This window comes from Petaurus breviceps, unplaced genomic scaffold, assembly GCF_028583685.1.
Source record: "Petaurus breviceps papuanus isolate PSGF00001 unplaced genomic scaffold, PetGlider_PUasm1.0 90510, whole genome shotgun sequence".
Lineage (NCBI taxonomy): Eukaryota > Metazoa > Chordata > Mammalia > Diprotodontia > Petauridae > Petaurus > Petaurus breviceps.
Window position 1 is genome coordinate 3,357,629 of NW_027187267.1, and position 24,432 is coordinate 3,382,060.

General features: G+C 41.5%; 1 protein-coding gene across 1 annotated transcript; it reads left to right on the forward strand.

The window, feature by feature from the left end:
- The first annotated feature begins 4,947 nt into the window (after positions 1-4,947).
- On the forward strand, positions 4,948-23,386 carry SLAMF8 (SLAM family member 8). The gene is made up of 5 exons (XM_069062833.1): positions 4,948-5,033; positions 15,190-15,510; positions 18,832-19,137; positions 20,878-20,985; positions 22,697-23,386. Exons 1-5 carry the CDS (start codon positions 4,994-4,996, stop codon positions 22,759-22,761), a joined length of 840 nt encoding a protein of 279 aa, XP_068918934.1. The 5' UTR covers positions 4,948-4,993; the 3' UTR covers positions 22,762-23,386.
- Positions 23,387-24,432: the final 1,046 nt, after the last annotated feature.

A 24,432-nucleotide genomic window follows, 5' to 3' on the forward strand; every position in this document is an offset into this window, starting at 1 on the left:
CCTACAGGCCTCACCCAATTATCTCACAGAAGCACAGAAGACTCTAAACTAGAATTTCAAACACCATCAGAGGTCATCCATTCCAAGTCATATCTGCGACCTGAAGCTCCTGTCTTCACCACATCCTAACAAGTGGTCACCCACCTTCTGCCCAAAGACCTTCTTGTTCTTTCTCATCCTTCTGGCTCTCTCTGATGAAGTGATGTGGCTGGAGAGTTGTCTGCTTTCTGTGCTCAAAGTAGCCTTGATTTAATGTGGTATTTAGACAATTACCTTTATGCTAGGGAGTGCTAACCAGTTAGTGCCTAGAGACCAGTCACATGAACCTTTACAGCACAGTTCAGAGAACCATAGCATCTCAGGATGGAAAGGAATCTCAGAAGCCATCTAATCTATTTCCACCCATGTCTGAACAAGGATACCCTCTGCAGCATACCCCTGCTTGAAGACCCCCAAATTTGTCATCTGGGTGGCTCAAATGGTTAAGAAGTTTTTCCTGATATCAAGCCTAAAATTACCTCTTTACAACTTCTACCCATTCTCCCTTCTGGAGCTGATTCCCTCTTCCACAATTTTTCAAATATTTGAGGAGAGCTGTGTAATCTCCCTGTCTTCTTTTTTTGTAAGCTAAATATTCCCAACTCTTTCAACATGTCCTCATGTGTCACATTCTTGAGGCCTTTTATTATCTTAATTGCCCTCCTCTGGAAACTATTGGGTTTATCCTTCCTAAATTGTGATAACCAAGAATGGACACATTACTGCAGGTGGGTATTGGACTAGGGTTTAATACAAAAGACATTGTATACCTCCTTAGTCCCAGACTCTATGCCTCTATCAATGTAGTTTTCAAAATCAGAGCCAATAGCAGTTGACTTTGGGGGGAGAAAGATTCTTGAAGCAAAGGATGTATTGAACTCCATAGCCTGCCCTCCTCTCATCATACACACACACACACACACACACACACACACACACACACACACACACACTGAAGTTGAGTTTGCAGAAGCCTACTCAATCCAGTCCTTCAGTTACAACCAGGTTATTTGCTTTTGCCTTCCCTACTCCCCACGTGCCCACCCCCATTCTCCTCTTCCTCCAGCCACCTCAACTAGGAGATACATATCCAGAATAAAAATCAAGGCAATGCAAACTGTTTCACCTTGCCCCTCCCCTCATCTATCTACTGTGTACCTCAGATACCCCCAGAGAGAGGATGAGGACTGCTCTTCACTGACTGTCCAATAGCACTCAGGATTTTATCTAGTTTTCTCTCAGTGTACAATTGCCCAGACTTCCCAGTTGTGATCAATAGCAAGAGCTCCCAGAAAATAAAAACATTACTTTTGTATCCCTGTCCTGAGCACTATGCCAGAACGTAGTAAACACTCTCAATAAATACTTATTGACTGACTGGTGTAGTAGACAATAGCAGTGTAGTGAGAATAAGTTTATTAACTAAGCAATACAGTAGAAATAAATTTGTCAACTAACTAAGTCTTAAGTCTTTTGCATTTTGTTTTAAACCTCCATTTTGTGCTTCAGTTGTTTTTTTTTAAGTTGTTTTCCTATAAATTGTTTTTCTTTTTATTTCATTTCCAAAATCTCTCCCTCTCTCCAGTTACTTGCCCCATTGTGAAGGCAAGAAATACTATCCAGGGGTGGAGAACCTGCAGCCTCCAGGTCACATGCAACCTTCTAGGTCCTTGGGTGGGGCCTTTTGACTGAGTCCAAGTTTTACAGGACAAATCTTTTTTTTAAGAGGATTTGTTCCGTGAAGTTTGGATTCAGTTGAAGGGCCAAACTGGAGAACCTAGAGGGTCACATGTGGCCTTGAGGCTGAAGGTTCCCCACCCCTATTAACTATACTTATTATACATTTGAAGTCATGTAAAATGTATTTCCATATTAGCCATGTTGCAAAAAAGGCAAGAAAAATGAAGTGAAAAAATATGCTCAATTCAATTTACACTCAGAATTCACCTCTATAGCTCAATAGCATTTTTCAAAATGAGTTCTTTGGAATTGTTGCGTATAGCGAAGTCTTTCTAGCTGATCGTCTTTACGACATTGCTGTTATTGTGCACAACGTTCTCCTACTTCTCTTACTTTACTTTGAATCAGTTTGCATGTGTATTCCCAAGTCTTTCTGAAACCATCTCCTTCATCATTTCTTATAGCACAATTGTATTCCATTGAAATCATATACCACAACTTGCTCAGCCATTCCCCAATTAGAGAATCCCAATTCCCAGTTGGACACCTCCTTAATTGGCCACCACAAAAAAAAGCTGCAATGAATGTTTTTGTACATATAGGTTGTTTTTCAATAGCAAGATAAGCACTTGTGTCATATGATGTAGTAAAAAAATTAATAAACATGTTCGAACCTTCTAACAGGACATACTGTAATGGGAATTTGGTTTTGATTTCTATTTATTCCTCCTGGAACTTTTAGTTTACTGAACACCTGTCTTCTTTTAATATTAACCTCACCTGACCAAAATTTGTCCCATGGGATGTGAAAATTTATTTACTGACTTAAACATTCCTTAGATAAGAAGCCAAAGGAAGAATCTTAATTGTCCTTGACTCTTTTTCAACATGTAAATCTTCCTCTCAATCAGGCTATTTGTGAACCCTCTAAATTTAGTTTAATCTGACTTAGTTTACCTATAAAGCCTGTTTAACTAGGTTTGTTTATGTATGAGATTATGACTCTGTTTAACCAAGTTTGTTCAACTTTTATGACATTGAAGGAAGCATGGGATTATAGTTCTAGCTTTTCTTTAATTTTTATGGCCTGAGAGGAATGTACAAGATTGCACTATGGTAAAAGAATTATTCCTCTGTCACTCTGTTGTAATTTTTTCTATAAGAGGACTTGTTAGAATTCTAATGGTCGTTCAGGTTTATTGTTTTCTCTGAAGTCTGAACCTATGCTTGAGCATGATAATAAAACCTAGATTTTTACCTCTATAATTTTTACATTGTATTAAATGTATTTTGGCAGCAGTTACCTACCACATAAACTCAGAGAGGAGATATTTCTCCCATAACAATATCATCAATGCGAAAATGTTTAAAAAATGGTTTATATAATTAACTGGACAATTAAATTATGTGGTAAACAAAGTAGGAACACCCACAGCTAGTACTATAAGAAACCCACTGGAGACCCAAGCCTTCAGTCTGCTCCTGGGACAGGTAACTTTGTTCTCCCAAACTTAAGAATCAGCTGCTAGAATTCTTTTGGGGGCAGTGCTGATTAATGGAGACTGCTAGAAACCTTCCATGGAGAGAAACACATAGATAGGCTCCAGCTGAGCATCAATATAAAACTCTTCCTGGGACATCTAAGAAGCAGGTTGGTGGTTTGTTCTTAAGGGAGCTAATGTTTGTATCATTTGTACATATCGATGAATAGAATTCAGTTGTACTCATTGAGAAGTGTAAGCAAGGGTCTGCTGCAGCCAACTGGTCCTGGTTAGCTAGAGCTGACTGATAAATCTTTAGTGGGTGCACTTATACCTTGGAAATCCACAAACACTGAAAATCAAGGCTCAATGGATTGGGGGGGGGGGTTATTTGTCTAGACTTCAGAAAGTGATAGAGAAAATATTAATAATGAAGATTAAACTTGAAAGTGTATTATTTTCAGAGAGGCAGTCATTAAACATTTATCGTCATACCACTGGGTGTGTCTGGTGCTTCTGAAGTACTAGTAAATGAGCTACTAGCATGTTCTACTTTGACACTATAAGGCTTGGGTTTGAATCTTGACTTTGCTTGCCTGGTGGATAGAGCAGTTCATTTCCCTTCCCCAGGCTTCTGTTTCCACTTCTGTTAAGTGAGGAGGTTGAACTAGGTGATCAAAAATCCTTTACTACTCTAAACCCTAAGAACCAAGGCAACAAAGGGTTAATGGGAGGATGTGACCAGGGAGGGTGGTCTGAGCCCTCTGTTTACAAAGCTCTCCCCTTCTCCAGCCTCTGCGCATCAGTTTGCTCTAAAAAAAAGTATTTTTTAACTGCATCCAGTCTGTTGTGGGAGGCAGATGGAGCTACTGAACTTGCATTTGTAGCAGACATTTAGCTCCCCCAAAAAGCCCTGAGGAATAGAGAGCTGGGATCTGGAAGCTCCGGCTGCAAGCTGCTGTCTTAATTAGAGAGTGTTGGGAGTGGCCCCTTTGAACTCCACAACTAATTTACCTGAGTGAACTCCCCCCTGTGGCTGGGTAATGAGCAGTGCTGTGTACTAGTGATTAGAAGGCTTTGGAGGACCAACCACAGAGTTAACCCTTCCCTTCCACTAGTTCGGTCATCCATCCCGAGCCTTGCTCCAACAGGCAGGCAGCCCCTCCCTCCTGCATCTTCAATCTTTGATCACCCACCCATCACTAGCTCCTTGGGATCAGCCTGCAAACACACCTCTGGCCCTTCTAGCCCGTGTCTCTTCTTCCCTTCACTGCTAGACTTCTCGAGAAAGCTGTCTACCAGGTTTTCCTTCCTAACCGTTCCTTTTAACCCCTTGCAGTCTGGTTTTTTCTCCTACTGCTGCTGACTAGAGCAGAGTAGCCCCTTTAAAATGTTGTTTCAGTAAATGAAGAGTAAAGAGACAGAGCTTCAAGATGAACAATTTTATTTCCCAACATGCCCAGGAAATTGTCATGGTTGCATCAGCAGAATAGGAATATATATAAAAGGGGCTGATTTATAAGAATTTGTTCTTAAAATAGTCCACGCTGGCCTGAACCAACTTCTACTTTCTTTGGGGGCATTTTTGTTTTCAGGATTTCTTATTCTGAGTCAAGATTCCTTCTTCTTGGGATGGGGTTTTCCATTATTTGACACAGTGAGGTTCCCCACATCCTCTTAGCCTAGGATGTTCCAGTTTCCAGTTGGTTAGTTTCTTTTTAAACTGTTTCCCTTACACACATATATACACACACTCATTCCCTGGATCCTTTCTTCACCCACATTGGAGCAAGATGGCTGTCTGGACACTTCAAAGCCTCCTCCTCTGGGAAGGTATGGGGAGTTTGGGGTAGGGAGAAGGCTCAAGAGGACTGACCAGTAAGCTGGAACTCCATCTAACATAGGTCTGCCCACCAGTCAGGTCTAGGCAAACCATGATTAATTGTTAGTTTGCATCTGAAGGGCCAAGGAAGGACTGGAGGAAGATGAGGGAGAGCCACCAAAGCCAAGATGGTGTCAAGGTTTAATTACAAAGTAGCACTAAGAAAAAACATTAATGGAGAAGTATGGGGGGACCAGGAGAGGGTACCAGGAGGAGCTAAAGCTCCAGGAGCACTCTTTGGGGTCAATGGCAATAGGACATCATGGTGACTCTTGGGCAGTGATGATGTAAGAACACCGGAGGCATCTGGACAGCTCAAAAACACTTTATTTCTAAAGACAGTTTGGAGGGAAGAGTTAAGCCTTCCCAGAGGGTAATAGGGGCATTTACCCAGTATTAGGGAAGGAAAGTATAGCCTTCCCTTTTAGTAATTTCTATGTTAGGGTAAGAAGTAGATACAGAATGGAACCCCAGCTTCCAAGGTAAAAACAAAAACAAAAATTCTATTGATTGCTGTGGGTACCCTCCTTTCCTGGCCTTCTAACACCTCTGACCCTGCACCCCGCTCCCCAGGTTCAAGATCTCAGATGGATCATTATACTTTCCTCTAAATGCATTTGTCCTCCATACTTTTTTCTTTCCACAAAAGGGTACTTCCTTTTGTTCCAGTAACTCCTGTTCATAACCTTGGTTTTTATCTTTGACTCATTCCTCTCCTCCACTCACTACATCCAATCAATTACCAAGTCTTCTACAATCCCCTTCCACATCTCTCGAAATCTGTCTGCTTATCTCCACTCACACAATCTCTACCCTGGTTCATACCCTTATCTCTCACCCAGACTATTGCAATAGCCTTCTAATTGGTCTCCCTGCTCTTAGCATCTCCCTATTCCAATATACTCTTTGCCCACAGCTGTCAAATTGATATTCCTAAAATATTGATTTGGCCAGGTCACCCCATACTAAAAAATATTCATGACTCCTTATTGCATCTGGAATAAAATGCAAAATCCCTAGCCTGGCTGGAACTGGAAACCCTCCACAGACTGGCTCCCACCTACCTTCTCTAATCTTATTTCATGTTACTGCCCTTCATGTCCTCTCTTCCTGATCCCCTATGTCTGCAACACTCATTCCTTCAAAGCACAGCTCAGATTTCACACCTTGATGATGATGATGATGATGATAAGGATTATCCTTTATAGCACTTTAAGGTTTGCAAAGCATTTTGCAAACATTATTTTATTTGTTCCTCACATCAACCCTGGGAGGTAGATCATGTTATTATCTGTTGTCACTTTACAGATAAGGAAACTGAGGCAAACAAAAGTTAAGTGATTTGTTCAGGGTCACAAAGTTAGCAAGTATTTGAGGTAGGATTTGAACTCAAGATTTCCCAACTCCAGGTCCAGCATTCTATTCACTATGCCACCTGGCTGCCATTTGTTATATCTTTATATTACTTTGTTTATATTTTGTATTTAGTTATCTCTATACACATTATGTTCCCTCCACCCCCACAATAAAATTGAGGTCAGGGACTATTCATTTTTGTCTTTTTTATCCCCAAATCCTAATATAGTGTTTTGGTAAACACGGTAGACTTTTTGGAGGGCAGTTGAGGTTAAGTGACTTGCCCAAGGTCACACAGCTAGTTAAGTGGCAAGTGTCCAAGGCCAGACTTGAATTCAGGTCCTCCTGACTTCAGGGCTAGTGCTCTATTCAATTCCCCACCTCACTGCACCCTCATGGTGCCCTCTTAATAAATGTTTGTTGGATTAAGCCTCCTTCATCCACACATGAGGAGACTATCAAATTCAACCTCCTCATTCTACAGGTAAAGAAACTGAGAGACAGAGAGATTGACTGGCAGGTCCCGAAGCTGATATGAATTGAGATAGGATTTAAACCCAATTATTCCTAAATCCAGGCCTCTCTTCTAAAAACACTAGGTCAATTATGTAAACAGCAGAATCAAAATTTGAACCTAGGTCCTCAGATTCCACTTTTAAACTACAAAGGGGCCTTGCAGGCCATCAAGACTTACACCCTCATTTTTCCAGATGGGGAAATTGAAGATGAGAGAAGTTAAGTAACTTATCATGGGTCACACAGCTAATAAGAGTCTGAAGCAGGATTTGAACTCAGATCTTCTTGAATCCAAGTTCAGTGCATTATCCATTTCAACACCTAAGTAGAATAAGGAATGCTATAGTTCTAAGAGCACTGGACTTGGTGGTAGGAGTCCAAAATTCGAATTCCAGCTTGGACACAAACTATGCAATTATAGGTAACTAACTTCACTCCCTGAGCCTGTTCTGTGAGACAAGCATGACAACACTTGTACTACCTATATACAAGGATGTTGTAAAAGGATCTCACCTGTGAACTTTAAGGCCCAGTGTGGAATCCTCCATCTTGTTTTCTCTTGGCCACCATATAATTGACTCAATGAACATCATGTAGTAGCTACTCTTTGCTCAGCTCTGTGTACCTAACTTCTTTGTCTATAGTCACAGAGTACTAGAAGATTTGAGCTACAATACATGGGGGTGTGTATTAGTGGTAGTAATAACAGTTAACATTTACATGGACTACTATGGACCAGGCACTATGCTAAGCACCTTACAGAGATTATCTCCTTTAATCTTCACAAAAACCCTCAGAGTTAGATGCTCTCATTATCCCCATTTACAGCTGAGGAAACTGAGGCAAACGGAGTGCCATGCCAGCCCACAGAGCTAGTAAGTATCAGAGGTAGGATTTGAACTCAGGTCTTTCTGATTCCAGGTACAGCACTTTATTCACTATGCCACCTAAGTGCCTCATTGGGGTGAAAGGCTTCTGTGAAAGGGTAAAGATGTCACCTGTGGCCAGCTGGGTTTTCTAGTTTCCTATAGGGTGACATTGACAACACAGAACTAGCTTCTTAACCAAAAACTCCAATGTTTGGGAAGCTTGTACAGTTCGAATGATTAGTGACCCACAGTTCCTCTTTCATTTCTAGGGGATTAAAATCTGATCATTGTTTATTATAGAGTTCCTTCTTTAACATAATTGGAATTTACACAACTTTATAGAGAAAAAGGAACTACTGACATGTCTCTAAGCTTTCCTTTAAAAAAAAAATCTTAGTTTACATAGTTACAGTGGCTTGTTTTGAAACAATATTTAGATAGAGGACTGGACAACTTCCTAGACTGCAATCTGCATTGTGGAAAGAGTTCCCGTGCTGGGAGTTCCCCACACTGACGCTCAAAGTATCAGATTCAGATCTGGAAAGGACTTTAGAAGTGTTCTGGCCAACCTCCTGATATTACAGGAAGTTGAGACTCACCATATTAAAATAATGTGCCCAGGATCACACAGCCGGAACCTGGCAGAGCCTGGGATTCAAACTCAGATCCTTGCACTTCAGATTTTTTGTGTATTGGGTATCACACCCAAACTCTTAATAAGCTTCAAAAAGACTGTAACTGCATTGAGACCTATTTGCCACCTACTTAGCTGGTTGGTTGGTGGAAATTTTTTCCAACTTAACCTTATATGTGTGAGCTTAGAAAAGTCTCATCACCTCTTTGGGTCTATTTGCTCATGCTAATAAATAAATAAATAAATAAATGAAGAGGTTGGACTCAATCATCTTTACATTTCCTTTTAGGTTTCGAGATTTTGATTCACATACTTTTGACACATACTTTTCCATGGTATTAATATTCTTGAGTTTACTCAAACTAATTTAGTGATAGTTATCCCTTCCACATTGGGGGAAATGGGGGGTCTAGGGAAATGGTGACCCCGTGATCTGGAAAATCCATGCAAAATTTTGTGGCCCTCCCTTCCTACCAGAGAAGAAATCTGAATTTGTTTCTTTTTCTTTATGGAGTGTTTACAATACCTTATTGGAAAATGGGATTGATATTACACAATGCTATACATATACTTATGCATTTCTGAGTTTCTAAACTTCTGTGTCACATGCTGATCTTCAGTGTCAACTGTGGCTTCCACAAAATTCCCCAAAATATTCACATTTAATTTCTTATGCCAACCCTGTTATATACCAAAACATTGATGGGGAAAGCCGCTATGTGGAAGGGATAACTGTAGTATCAGTAATCACAGAGTTATTGTGAGGAACAATGGCATAATGTATAAAAATAACCTTGGAAAGAATAAAATGTTTCATTAACCTTAAAATGCCATACAAATATGAACTGTTATTACATTACCTTCTTCAAGTACTTAAAAAGATGGGTGCTTTCCTCTGCATGGGTGATCCATCACATAGTCTTCATGGCTTTATTGACCTTCGCTACCCCAAACTTTCTGCTAATGAGCCTCTCCAAACTCATTAAGGTTGGTCATTGGATGACCAATAGCCTGTCTCCAGACTTTTATGTGAACTTTTCCAGTCTGATAACATCTTCTTGAGTTTGTGACCCACTGGCATAGACTTAGAAGACCCAGAATCGGGGTGGCCAGGTAGCACAACGAGTAAGAGCACTGGTCTGACCTGGGGATCGAATCCAGGCTCAGACACTTAGCATCCACCCAAAAACACCTGGCTGTGTAACCTTGAGCAAGTTACTTACCCAATTGCTTAGGGGAGGCCAGGAGGCTCAGCAAGTAAGAGCACCCTCTCCAGTGTCAGGCTGACCTGGGGAACAAATCCGGGCTCAGATACTTAGCACCACACCCAGAAAGAACTGGCCATGTAACCTTGAGCAAGTTACTTAACCCCGATTGCTTAAAAAAAGAAAAAAAGAAGAAGACCCAGAATCTTCACTGCAGCACTACAAGGCCTTAGAAGAAGAATCACAGAATAATTCATAATAGTCAAATAATTCATAGACTAAAAGGATTAACTTTAGAACTGGAAGGAACATTAAAATCACCAAGTCCAAATCCTTTTATTTAACAGATGAGGAAAGTGAGGCTCAGAGAAATTAAATGACTTGCCCAGGACCACCCAGCTAGTAAGTGTCAGAGGCAGGATTTGAATCCAGGTCTTCCTGAAGTCAAGATCATGATTCTATCCAGTAGAAAAAAATCATTTACTAATGACTATTTCCCCTTATTTGTAAAATGTCCATTCATCCCTTTTGATCACTCATCAAAGGGAATCTGGTTTTTTACTTCTTATTTGTATTTGCTAGTTCATGTATTTTGGATAGGTTATGATGGCCATTTGTATTTTCATCAAGCTGTTGCTTTCCTTTTCATATTTATGCTATTCTGTTTTGTTGAGCAAAAGTTTTCCTTTTAAATTTTCCTATATTCCAACTTTCCCAATAAAGTCCTGCTTCAATGCCTCATCATGAGGTATAAGTAAGCCCTAAATGGGTAGCTCCTTCTAGATGGAAAGGCTTTGAAAATGTGCCTAGCTATTGCCTATATGTGAGCCATCTATGAACCCACTCTACCTATGTTCAGAGAAGCTTGATCAATGACAATAAATAACTTTGACTAAAGACACTCTTGAAGATCATCCACTGAGTCACAGAAGGATAGTCAAACACTGTATCAGTAGATGGAGTTGTCCACGTAACAAAATAGTGGATCTTGGAAATATATTCCGATAGCTTCATCTTGCCTCATCAGAGGAGGAAACCCTCCACTTTTTCAATGTATCTTCCCTCCAAAGCCAGGATGGAGTTTCTTTTTCATGGAATCACCCAATAGTAGAATTAGAGATCGTTGGGACTTTGGAGATCATCTAATCCATCTCATCTGAGTATATATGCAGTATTTTACAGGTAAGGAAATAGAAGCCTGGAAAAGTTAAGTGACTTACCTAAAAACATACAGATAATTAGTTCAAGAATTAGACTTTGAACTTGGATTCTACTATTCCAAATCCATCATTCTTTCCACAGTGCCATATTTAATCTTTTCTTTTTAAAAAATATTTATTTTTTATATTAGTTTAATCTTTTCTTTTAAAAATGGACTGATTTTTTTAAGTCTGGGAAAATGGAGGAGGGGAGGATACATTACTACTGAAACCAGGCAACCCACAGTGGGAGTCAGAATTTGAGAATCAGGAGATAGTAGAATTGATGGTTCTAATCAATTCTCCATTATTCACATGTGACACATCCACTTTGTAGTTTATCCATGGTACATGGTTAATTTAGGCTGATTTCCTGCCCATGCTCATGGACAGTTGATGTTTGCTTAGACAATATAACTTCCATTTACTTTTAGCCAGAGACCAAAAGATTAGGACTCCTCACTGTGGAAAGATAAGAGCTAAGGAAAGAGATGACTGATTGCTAAGGGTGAATACAGATGTGCTCAATACATCCTATAACGAATAGGCAACCTTAAAATCTCAGAGAAGGGAGTTTAAGGAAGAATAAAATGGCATGATCTTGGGTCTTCTCTGGGCCTCAGTTTCCTTATTTATAAAAAGAATGAGTCAGATTAATCATAATAATCACAAATCCCTTTCTAACTCTAAATCCTATGATCCTCAGGTGATCCTAGTGTGTCCTTAGAATTCGTATATTTACAGCACTTGTTATCCCAGGCAGTGGCACCAGCTGGAAAATATAACTGGGTTCCAGGAGAATTTAGATTAGAGGTTGGCAATCTTTCAGGCATGGCTTGCCAAGATTTTATTCACTCCCCAAAGGAAAGTAAGACATTTCTGTTCTTAAAGCAGAAACTCCTTTTCAAAAATGCAAATACTTCCTGGGAAGAGTCACATCTTAAAGCTTTACCATAAGATTTAGAGTTAGAAAATATGTCTTGTCCAATGACCTCATTTTGCAGGTATAACAGGCATGCCCTTGGAGTATGGGGATGGATACATACATGAGTGTCTTGTTAAAGAACATGTTTGGCCAGAGGTTCTTGGTTGGCTTCTTGGACCCTCTGAAGTTTGGGGGCATTGGAGGAGAGGAAGTATAAAGGGATTAAGCATATACTCTAGTCACTTCTTGTGACACTTGTCTGCCTCTTGCTAAATAGCATGTGCCCCTAGAGATTCCTGCTTGGCTACTTGCTTTCTGAGACAAGAATAAGGATGTGTGCGAAAGAGGACTGGTGGCTGAGCTAGGAAGAGTCGCCCACTTGGAAGGCTTAAAGGAAGAACAACTTCCTTTTTTGTTCTCTGGTCCAATCTTTCAAATTTCTGGCTTGGGGCTCTAACATCTCTCCCTTTAAATTCCAATTATGGCAGGGGTGTGCTGGAGCCAGCTGGAAACAGCTGACCAAGAGACTGATAAATTTTCAGTGTGAGCATTTACATCTCAGAAATTGAAAAACACAACAAGTCAGGGCTTGTTTTGTTGATTATCTAAAATTAAAAAGTGTTCATAATGAAGATTAAATTTAATCATGTGCACTTACATCTTACCCCTGTGTTGCTCTATAAACATTGGTTGAGCTCAACAAGGACTGCAGTAGAAGGCTCAGGGAATGAGGCTATTGCCAGAACAGAGGCCTGCTGATGAGAGGTGAATTATAATGACTGGCATTTATATAGTACTTTAAAGTTTGTAAAGTGATTTCTATCTATTATCTCATTTGATCCTCACAACTACCCTGGGAAGTAGAAATGGGGAAACCGGAAACTAAGACAAACAGGTTAAATTACTTGTTCAGGGTCACACAACTAGTAGTGTTAGAGGCTAGATTTGAACTCAGGTCTTCCAGACTACTGAATAGGGCTCTTCCCACTATGCCACCTAGCTGTCCCTCAAAGAGGCAGGCTCAAAGTCACATACATATTCATACACACATGCATACAGATAATGCACACACATACACACTCACACATAGTCATACACTTAAACACATGCATATGCTCATACACTCAGGCACCCATATTTACACAGTCACACACACACACACTCATACACTCACACTCTGCACATATACTCATACACTTATATACCCATACTCACACACTTACCCACACACACTTATTCACACATATACTCATACATTTACTCTCTCACATATGAATTCATACACACATAAACCCATACACACACACAGAGAGACACACATATACTCCCCCATTCACACATATACTCATACATTTACACTCTCACATATATACTCATATAGTCATATACCCATACTCACACACTCAGACACACATATACTCATACACTCATATACCCTTACTCACTCACATACACATACATGTTCAGACACTCAGACACACACACACACACAACCAAGAAGAAGTAATATGGCTTCCATATCTCATAAGAGGATGGATTTATAGTCTGAGCATCTGGATTCAAATCCTGGGTCTGTCATTTAACTTCTCTAGGCCTCAGCTTCCTTACCTGCAATATGAGGCATTTGACAAGATAAAATCTGACATCTGTTCCTGCTGATTTGATGATCTAACTTTCCTTCAAATTCAACCTATCTGGAATTGGGGGATCTTATTCATTGCCTTCTCCCTTAGAGGATTACAGAAATTTAAAGCCAGAGGATACCTTAGGAATAATCTAATCTAACTCCCTCATTTTAAAGATAAGGAAGCTGAGGCACAGAAAAGGAAGTCACATGCCCAAGGTCACAAGGAAGTCAGCTGTAGTATCACAGCTGTAACATACCCTTCTTACCTTCTCCTACTACCCCCACCACCACCATGATTACAAACTTATTAAGAGCAGGGTTGGTGTCAAGTCTACCTGCTTTGGGCACATAGTAGGCCTCTAATTGTTAAATTGAATCGAGCCGTCTGAGACCATGGACACATTCAAGGAGCCTGGCCTCCTAAGTATGGCAAACCCGTCAATTTTCTACATCTGAGCCAGATGGATGGTCACTGGCCATCATGACTCTGGAAAAAACTGAAAGGAGATTCTTGAACTGGACAGACCTCTCCATTCTAGGCCTAATTGAAAATGCAACTGAGTAACAGGGGTAAGAGAGCTCAGGCTTTGTGGGAATGAGAGGCAGGAGTATAAAAAAAACATAGTAAGAGGCCAGTAGCCATGTCATTCAGAGCCCAAAAAGCCATCCTGGTCTCCACGATCCTCGTTGTCAACACTTCATGCAAATATCACTAACATTAGGAACTTCCTCATTTTTTTCTATTTAAATCCTGAACATTTAGCACAGACTTTGGCACAGTTAGTGCTTAGTAAATGAAATTCATCCATTAATATAAGGTTCTCCCCTTCTTGGCAATATTAACTGCTACAATCTGTAAGCACTTGTAAAAGGTAAAGAGAGATGTTCTTTAGAATAAAAAAATGAACATTTATTTTGCTGGGGGGGCAAAGATTATATTCTATTAGTCAGATCAGTGGCACAATGGATTGAGTGCTGAACTTAGAGGCAGGAAGACCTGAGTTGGAATCCTTACTTGCTACAGGACCCGGGGCAAATCAAATCTCTTAACCCTTCTCATCCGCAGTTTCCTCATGGGTAAAATCAACATGATAATTGCTCTGACTTCAAAGAGTTATTCTGAGGATCAACTGAGATAACACATATAAAGGGCTTTACAGACAAACCTTAAAGTGTTCCATAAATGCTGACTATTTATCTTCATCTTCATCATCATCATCTTCATCGTCATCATCATCACCATCATCATCATCTATTATGCACCTCATTATAGCTCAATAGATGCAGCAATGGACCTGGGGTCAGGAAGACCTGAGCAAATGACTTAACCTCTGTGTACCTCACTCTCTTCATCTATAAAATGTTGTGGGGATCAGATAAGACAATATTTGCAAAGTACTATATAAGTGATATCTATCACCTAGCTATTATCTATTATTATTTCTTTAAATCAGTAGGCTATATCTCATCCTGGTCTAAAATAAAGTCAGCTGTGCTGTAGCAATGAATGAATGAATGAATGAATGAATGAATGAATGAATGAATGAATAGCACTGTATTTGGAATCAGAAAGCCTGGGTTTAAGTCCCAGCTCTGACACTGCATGCTATGTGACTATGGACAAGTCACAATACCTCTGGCCCACAGCTTCTTCACATGTAAAATGGGGAAGGGAGAGTTTGCTCATTTTTAAGAATCCTTCTTCCACCCTAAGGATCTATGATTCTGAGGAAGGGATAGGGATGCTTCCCAACCTGATACTGTTCCTCATTCCAGCGTTGCTCCCAACTGTCTGGGCCCAGGTACAGGGGCTCGTGGGAGGCTCTGTGCTGCTCGAGGCAGAGGTACCACTGGGTTTCCGAGTCCGTGACGCCATGTGGAGGTCCTTGTGGCCCTCAGAGAAGCTTGTGGCCACATTTTTCCATGGGGCACCAGAGACCCTGTATGATTCGCGATTCCTGGGCAGGACCCAGCTACACAGCAACCTCAGTCTGGAGATCCAGCCTCTGGAGCAAGGGGACAGCGGCAATTTCTCACTGCTGCTGGTGGACACCAGGGGCCGGACTGAAAGCCACACCCTGAAGCTCACAGTGTATGGTAAGTGGAGCCTGCCTTTGGCCCTGGCATCTCTCCATCACCCCCTCCCTGGGCCTAATACCTTAAAGTGTTATAGTGGGGATCAAATGAGATGTAAAGTGCTTCATGGGTAGTCAGCATGCATTTATTAAATGCCTACTATGTGCCAGGCTCTGTGCTAAGCACTGAGAATATAAATAGAAGCCTTAATAATATATATATAAATAATAAACTATATTTTAATAATTAAACCTGAATTTTGAATTCAATCTAATTTTATTAATAATAAATCTTGGGGTGGCTAGGTGACTTAGTGAATAGAGCACCAGCCCTTGAGTCAGGAGGACCTGAGTTCAATCTGGCCTCAGACACTTAACATAAAACTAGCCATGTGACCTTGGGCAAGTCACTTAACCCCAATTGCCCTGCCTTCCCCCCTCCAAAAAAAAGCAAAAAAAAAAATCTTAAAGCACTACATAAAATTCGTTATTACTAATTATAACTATTTTATTAATAACATTATTATTATTCTAGAGCAGAGGGGATAGACATTTCTAAGTTCCAATTCTAGTCACCTTCTGAACAGGCTCTTCACTGTCACATATACAGCTGCCCTTCAGAAAGTCGGATGAGATTCTGGTTTCTTGAAACACCTCATTGCCTTTAGTCCTTCCTCCCTAGCCTCTTCCATTCTTCATCCCCTTCTTCCCTAACTCACTTCCCACCACATCCCTACAGTTTCTTGGGGCTCCTACCTCAGTTGGAGACGGGGCCAGAATGAGCCCAGAACTTTCAAAGTCTCGCCTGAGCCAGAGAGCAGGGAGTAGGGGTGAGCAATATAGGCAGATAGCTAGGGTACAGCATACAGACTCAGCCAACAGGCATTTATTAATTACTATGTGGCGGGCAAGGTGCTTAGAGGATATGAAGCAGAGCTTTTTTTTTTTTTTGGTAGCAAATAACCATAGTCAAACAAATAAAATCCATAGGGTAATCATAGGTGAGAATGTTTATTTCATTCTGCCCCTGGAGCCTATAGCTTTTCTATCAAGAGGTACATAACATCTTTCATCATCCATTGATAGGCACTTTTTAATATTTCTTTTTATAAATAATATATTCACATTCCTAGAAAATTCTCTCCCTTGTGGCTCATTGATATTTATTTTGTGATAAGTCCACATGGAACTCAAAAGTTTTGATGGATGGTATCTGACAGGAGGTAAAATGTGCAATCCTTGCCTGAGAGACCCCAATGCTGGGAATGAAGAGCCAGTGACTTCTCTTTCCTTCACTATACATAGCCAGATTTCAGTTATGATGTAAGGAGGGTGAGAAAAGACACAAATAATTCACGATCAATGGTGCCACAAAACTTTTTCAGATTTAGATTTCCTCGTTGGGGTTGGAGGGCAAAGACAGTTGGGACAAGGCTGAAAAGTGGTCACAAGAAATATCGAATGGTGTATTCAAATACATTGCTGTTTCATGACTTTCAAATTCACAGTGGCTAAAACTTAGCAGGCAAAGGCTGCCCAGTGGAGTCCCTAGTGGATCTGCTTAGAGATTAGATAACAATGATTTATAATTAGCTTCTTAATTGTTTGAATTTCAGAGGGCATTTCTTAAGTCCTTGAAGTGTTTAAAAGCAGTTTGTTCTCTCTCTTTGATATCTTCCAAGAATCTCAGATTTAGAGCTAGAAGGGCCATTAGAGGCAAACCCCTCATATTAAAGATGAGGAAATTGGGACACAGAGAGATCAAATGACTTGCCCAGGGTCACCTTGGTCAATAAGTGTTTGAGGCAACTCTTCAACTTAGTTTTGAGGCAACTCTTCAACTTCAAACTTATCCACTTCTGACTCCAAGTCCAGTGGATACTTTTGCCTCTGAAGCAGATCCCTACCATTCCACCGGGGTGTGGGGGGCTTCTTTACCTTTTCCCATAAAGCTTCAAAAAGGATTCTCTACATGCTGTCTTTTTACTAGGTCACATTGACATAGTTTTTATATAGGTAGAATTATCTCCATTTTACAGAAGAGGAGAATGAGGTTAAGAAAAGAAAATGAATTGGACAGTGCCTAGCACATAGTAGGCACTTAACAAATGTTTATTAATTGACTAACAGGGTCATGCAGCTATTAATGCTCAACAGTTTTGGTATGAAGGCCTGAATATAAGATTTGGGGGTAGAGTGTGATTGCAGACAAGTCACTTAATGTCTCTATGCCCCAATTTCCTACTCTGGAGAATGGAAACCATAAAGTCATAGATCATAGATCTAGAACCAGAAGGTACATCAGAATACATATAGTACAACCCATCTTACAGATGAGGAAACTGAGCCCCAGAAAGAATAAGTGACCTACCCACTCTGATATAGGTGTTATGTTGTTTAGTCGTTTTCAGTCACCTCTGATGCTTTGTGACTCCATTTGGCATTTTCTTGGCAAAAATACTGGAGTGGTTTGCCATTTCCTTTTCCACCTCATTTTGCAGATGAAGAAACTGAGGCAAACAGGATAAAGTGACTTGCCCAGGGTCAGAAATCTGAGGTCAGATTTGAACTCAGGTCTTCCTGCCTCCAGGCCCTACACTTTATCCACTGAACCACCTAGCTGCCCTTGATGCAGGCAGTAAGCATCAGAAATTACAGGAGGTCATAATATTTGTACCATGGAAGGCATCAGGGTAAAATGGAAAGGGCCCTGGCTCTAGAATCAGAGGACCTGGGTTCAAATCCAACCTATGAAGCTTAGTACCTGTGGGACCTTGACCAAGACATTTAACTTTTCTAGGTTTTGATTTCCTCTTCTGTAAAAAGGGGGGGTTGGGCTGGATGTCCTCTGAAGCCCCTTCCAGCTCCAAATCTGTGATTCTATGAACTGTACATTTCACTTCCTATTCACAGGGTTGGCTGTGAAGGGCTTAAAGCCTGTATAAAAATAAGTCTGAATGGAGCATGGGGAGGATAGACCCATGATTTTAGTGTGTAGGGAATTCTCTGATGAGGATACTCCCTCTACCCAACTCAAGTCAGCACCAGCTTAGTATCACAGAGTTGTCCAGAATACCAAGAGGTTCAGTCAGTTGCCTGGGGTCACAGACCCCAGGTGTGTGTAAGGCAAGGATTTTAACCCAGGCTCACCAATTGGCACATAGTAGGTGATTAATAAATGTTGGTTTTTTTCTTCCTTCCTTGTACATCAGGGAAGGTTCAGTAGTGCTTAGCTAGACAAAGGAGAGACAGAATAGGTCCCAAAGTCCACTCTACCTGACTGTGTCCAATGTAATCAATGGCCTGTGTATTCTTAACTCTATATTGTATGCTCTGTTCCCAGAAGCAGTTTCCAGACCCACAGTGCAAGTTTTCATTGGTTTAGCAGGTGGCACCCAACAACCCAGGACCTGCCAAGTCTTCCTGTCCTGTTTGGTTCCCAATAGCAGTGAAGTGACATACAGCTGGCAGAGAGAGGGTGCAGCCGAGCTTAGGGACCCTCAACAGGATCTCTTCATTGATAGTCAAGTGCTGAAAATCTCCCTGGGGCCAGGGGATGAGGATACCGTCTACTCTTGCATTGTGTCCAATCCTGTCAGCCGGGACTCGGTGGCCGTCACGCCCTGGGAAAGCTGCTTCCAGAATACTGGTATGCTCCATGGTCAGACCAATCCTTTGGGCCCCAACCTGTGGGAGCTCCACTGACTCCAGTAGTCAATGGGAGAGAGTGGGTGGAGAAGAGTAGGGAGAAAAGGAAGTGGACAGCTCCCAAAGTCTAAAAAAAGAACACAAACAAACCTACAACTCTGTAAAGATGTTTCCACAAGCATATTGGCCAACCTTGCCATGGCCAAGAGATGAAACGGTCCTTTCTTACATCCACCCCACCTGGCTTCACTGTTATAATTTTTTTGCCTTTATAACCCTGGTTTTTTTGTTTGTTTGTTTTGTTTTTTTGCTTTTTGGAGGTAATTGGGGTTAAGTGACTTGCCAAAAGTCACATGGCTAGTAAGTGTGTCAAGTGTCGGATTTGAACTCAGGTCCTCCTCTATTCACTGTGCCACCTAGCCGCCCCTATAACCCTGTTTTTAATGATCTTTTTAATTTGGCTTCACTTGGATAAAAACATTGGGGAGGGGTGGGGAGGAAAGGCTTTCTCCCATAGAGTAATTGACCCTGGATTAATAAAGTCTTTTAGGTGTAATACAGATCGTATTTCCATAGTATTTGAGAATTTTTCCCTCATCTGCACAATAGGGGAGAGGTTCTCTCTAAACATTCTGGTTTACAGATGGCAGAAGCTGTCATAGAAGAGAAAAATTAAGTGATTCATCTAGGGCAGGGGTGGGGAGCCTGCAACCTCAAGGCCACGTGTAACCTGCTGGGTCCTCAAGTGTGGCCCTTTAACTGAATCCACACTTCACAGAACAAATCCTAGGGGATTTGAAGTTTGGGTTCAGTAAAAGGGATGAAGTTTGGATTCAATCAAAGGGCCACACTTGAGGACCTAGAGGGTCACACGTGACCTTGAAGCAACAGGTTCCCCACTCCAATCTAGGGTCACAAAACCAATGACAAGACAATCCCAGGACTTGACTCTAAATTCAGTGTTCTTTCCACCCTGAGCCCCATAACACAGTTAAGAGTTGAGAATGACCAGATTTAGTACAGTTTTGAATACTCTATGAGTGTTTATGTGGGAGGAGGTTAGCTCTGCTCTAGAGTCTGGCCCTTCATTCTACTGGCCCCAGAGAGAACCTTGGCCTGAGCCCTAAAAATAGATTTCCCAGACTCCCTCCACTAGAAGAAATGGCCCTGTGACAAGTTAGTACTTGGCTCTCAGGTTTGTGGGAGTGTGAACACCATGTGTAGACAGGTGCTAAAGTACAGAGTGCACACCAGTACATGTAGAAATCTGGATGTTTTTGAGGGTTGCCATGAATTGGAAAGAGCACTCACTGGCTTGGAAGTCAGAAAACCCAAGTACAGGTCCTGGCTCTGACGGGAGTGCAGTCAGCTCTAAGGAGTCTACTTGATCTCTCTAAACTTCAGTTTCCTCTTCTACAAAATGGGAACAATACTTGTACTCCCTGCCTCACAGGGATGTTATGAAGAAGATGCTCTCTAAACCCCAAAGCACATCAGTGACTTTGTGCCCACTCTTGATCACACTACTTATAGCCTTTCAAACAGAGGCTCTTCTTTCATCCCATCCTTAGGGATGATGCCTGGGCTCTCGAGAGAGAAGGTAAGAGGCATAGGAGGGAGATAGGACCTGTAAGAAGGGGTGAGGGAAGGGAAGGTGCTTTATTTGGCCCCACCAAAGGGTCAGCAGCTTCAAGCACTCAGCGATTACCTCTGACTCTGACCCTGAATTTCCTCTGCCCAGAACCAGGGGATAAATCCTACAAAGACATCCTGCTAGTGGCAATACCCATCTCTCTGCTCTTGTTGCTGGCTGGGATCCTCTCCGTATGGCACTGTGCCCTCTGCTCAGGTAAGATTCCTTGATGTTGCTGCAGGAGGGGGCCAGGAGGTGGGGAAGGGGATAAGGCATGGAAATGAAACCACTTGCATTCTTGTCTATAAAGAGCTATAGTATACATTATGCTAAGCAACCTTCTTAGCTGGAGTGGGGGCAGGATTCACAGACTAGAAGGAAGGGCCCAGCCTACCATAGAATAACAAAATCATAGATCATAAGAGCCAGAGGAGGCTTCAGAAATCACCTAGCCCAACTCCCTTATGTTATAAAAGAGGAAACTGAGTCCCTAGGACATGAAGTTAGACCTTGGCCAAGGTCACACAGATAGTTATGTATTAGAGCCAGGACTGAACCCCCAAATGGCACACTGTCTCCTGTACCACACTGCCCATTCATGCTTCCTCATCCTTTGCAATTCTTGTCTATGCCTTTCCCTTATCTCTCCTTTGAGGAATTGAACTGAATTGAGAAACAGCCTAGTGCAGACCTTTCTCTGGTTCTTGTAGTAAATCATGGACACCATTGCAGCATTCAGACTGTCCATCTATCAGTTGTCTCTCACGCTTGAATTTCATGGCCTGCCTACTTCCTTTTTTGGTCATGTATGTCCTTGATGATATATTTTACTCCTCTGCTAATACTGAACAGAGGTTTAAATAACTTGGAAAATCCTTTGCGAGGCTGATGCAGTCATTTCAAGTTTATTTATATCACCACCAAATACAGATTATGAACTTCAAAGAAAAGCACATCAGCATATAGTGAAGGCTGCAGAAACCAGGTTTCTCCTAGAGCGATGTTTATATAATGTCATTCAAAGAACACTGGACTGAGTATTGGGAGACCCCCAGTTCTAATCCAAGCTCTCCCATTAACTTGAACAAATCACCACTGGGCCTCTATTTCTTTACCTGTAAAATGAAGGCAGGAGCTCTTAAGAATTCCTAACCCGGGGGCCATAAAATTGTTGTCTTTACATACATATTTTTAACTGTATTTAAACATTCTTGGTTTCCTTTATAATCCTATGTGTTTTATGCATTTAAAAACACTATTTTGAGAAAGAGAATGACAGAAGTGTCAACAGACTCCAAAGGGGTCCATGGCATCAAAAAAGTTAAGAACTTCAAAGTTAGACAATGGCCTCACTCCCCATTTCTGGCTCCAATTGCATTACTTTATATGAATAAATTTATATCAGGAGAGACTGAAGTTAGATCTTGAGATTAACTTCTCATTCCTGAATGTTAAGGAGTGAGGGATGGGGTAGGAAAGGTTGGGAAATCCCTTCTCTAGGGATTCTGAAGGTCGTCTTCTGTGCTGATTTAGGGAAGGGCCTCGCAGGGCCAGATAGCACATAGAGGGTCTTCCCAGCCTGGTGAGGCTGAGATGTATAGAGGTTTATATACTTTGTCCAGTAGAATATAAGCTCCTTGTTCTTGTCGTCGTTAGTCCTTCGTTTTAGAAAAGGACCAATGACATCACAGGGTGATATCCTGACTTGTGCATGAATTAGATTTAAGTGTGGCAGAGTTGTACAAAGTCACCCTCACCCTCTCTCCCTGAGTCATCAGAGCACCTTAAGGACAAGGGATATGTTCATCTTTGTTTCTAAATCTCCAGGATCTAGCATGGTGCTTGGCATATAATGGGCATTTAGCCAATGTTTGTTGAAATTAATGGCACCGAATTCTGTGTTCTGTCTTTTACTCCTCCTCATCAGGGAAAAAGAGGAGAAACAACTCTCCCAACAGTACAGCCACAGGGACAGAGACACCACTGGTATAGTTCAACTGCCAAGGATCTTTGTGACACCATCAAGCCAGGGCTGCTGGGATTGTCCTTGGAGCACTCACTTAACCCACGGTGACTTGGGGAATGGCCTGGCACTTATAAACCACCACCGGTATCTTCACCTCTCTCAAGAAACTCTTTCAGTCTCTGGCATACTGGTAGTGGGCAACTTGTCCTAGAGCCTCTGGACTCCATGACAGAGGCCAAGGGAGCAGATCCTCAAGGGAGGAAGATGTTGACTCATCCTTCCAAGGGGCATGGCAGCACCAATGCCTTCCTCCCTGGCACTGGGAGGAGGAAGTCCAGAGAGAGGTTCCTAGAAGGAGCAGAAGGTTTTGTAGAAATAGTTACAGAATATGTGGCCATAGAACCATATAGACACATACTGTCTGGAACATTACCATCCATGGCCGCTGTTCATTATGGCATTGATCACCTGGGCACCACCAAAACTGACACCAACTATCCAAGGCATTGCTACAGCATTTGGCACACAAAAGGTGCTTAATAAATGCTTGTTGATTGATTGATGTGCACAAGATCCCAAGGCCCCGGAAAACATTAGACAGGGCTTCCAAAAACAAAGTCAATATGAATTTTAATAAAAAGAGCAACTGTAGTCCCCCTTTCTTGCCTTCTATCCAGGCCCTAGCCTTGGACTTCCTCCAGGCTGCTTGCTATTTCCTGCTCCTCCTGACATTTCCTCTCCCAAGAAGATGAGAGAAAAAAAAATGGGTTAAAGGGAGGGAGGTTATCTGTGTGACCTTGGGCAAGTCATAACCTCTCTGGGCCTCAGTTTTCTCATCTACAAAATGAAGGGGCTGGACTAGATGAGTTCTAAAGGTGCCAACCAGCTTGAACATTCTATGATCCTATGATTCCCTATTCTAGCCTGGAGACCCTTTGCTTCAGTGAACAGGCCCCTAAAAGGAACCTGTTAGAGGCAACCAGAATAAACAATAACATTGCTGCCAACTATCTTCACTGACCCTGACACCTACTTAGAGCAGTACTCAAGGTGTCCTTTGTGGATCAATCATTAGAAAAAGAAACTGTGGACTCCAATAATTTAATTTACTTAACCTACTCCCCTACCTCCAGAAAAAAAAAGTATGTCTATTAGCATTTTGATTTTGATTTTTTGATATTTTGATAATAGTTTGGATTTATATAAGCTCTGTAACAGAGTGTTGGAGAGATATGAGAAATGTTACAGAGATAGAATGGACAGGACCTAGCAGCAGATTGGACATGGAAGGGTGAGATAGTGAGGTGAGACTGACTCCTAGGTTTTGAGTCTGGGCGACTAGAAGAATGATGGTATCCTCAACAGTAATATGGAAATTGGGGAGAGGGGACTATTGTGGGGAGTGAGAGGGCCTAATGTGATCAGTTTTGCCCATCAGTTGAAAATGTCCACTAGGTAGTTGGAGATTCAAGAAGTCAAGGAGATTAGTGCTAGATAAATAGATCTGAGAATCATTTGCATAGAGATAAATAAACCCATAAGGGTTGATGAGCCAACCGAGTGAAATAGTAAAGAGGAAGAAAAGGAGGCCCAGGACAGAGTCTTAGGGGACACCTATGGTTGGTAGATACCACCTAGAAGAAGACTAAGAAGCAGTGATCAGGCAGGAAGTAGGAGAACCTGGAGAGAATTGTGTA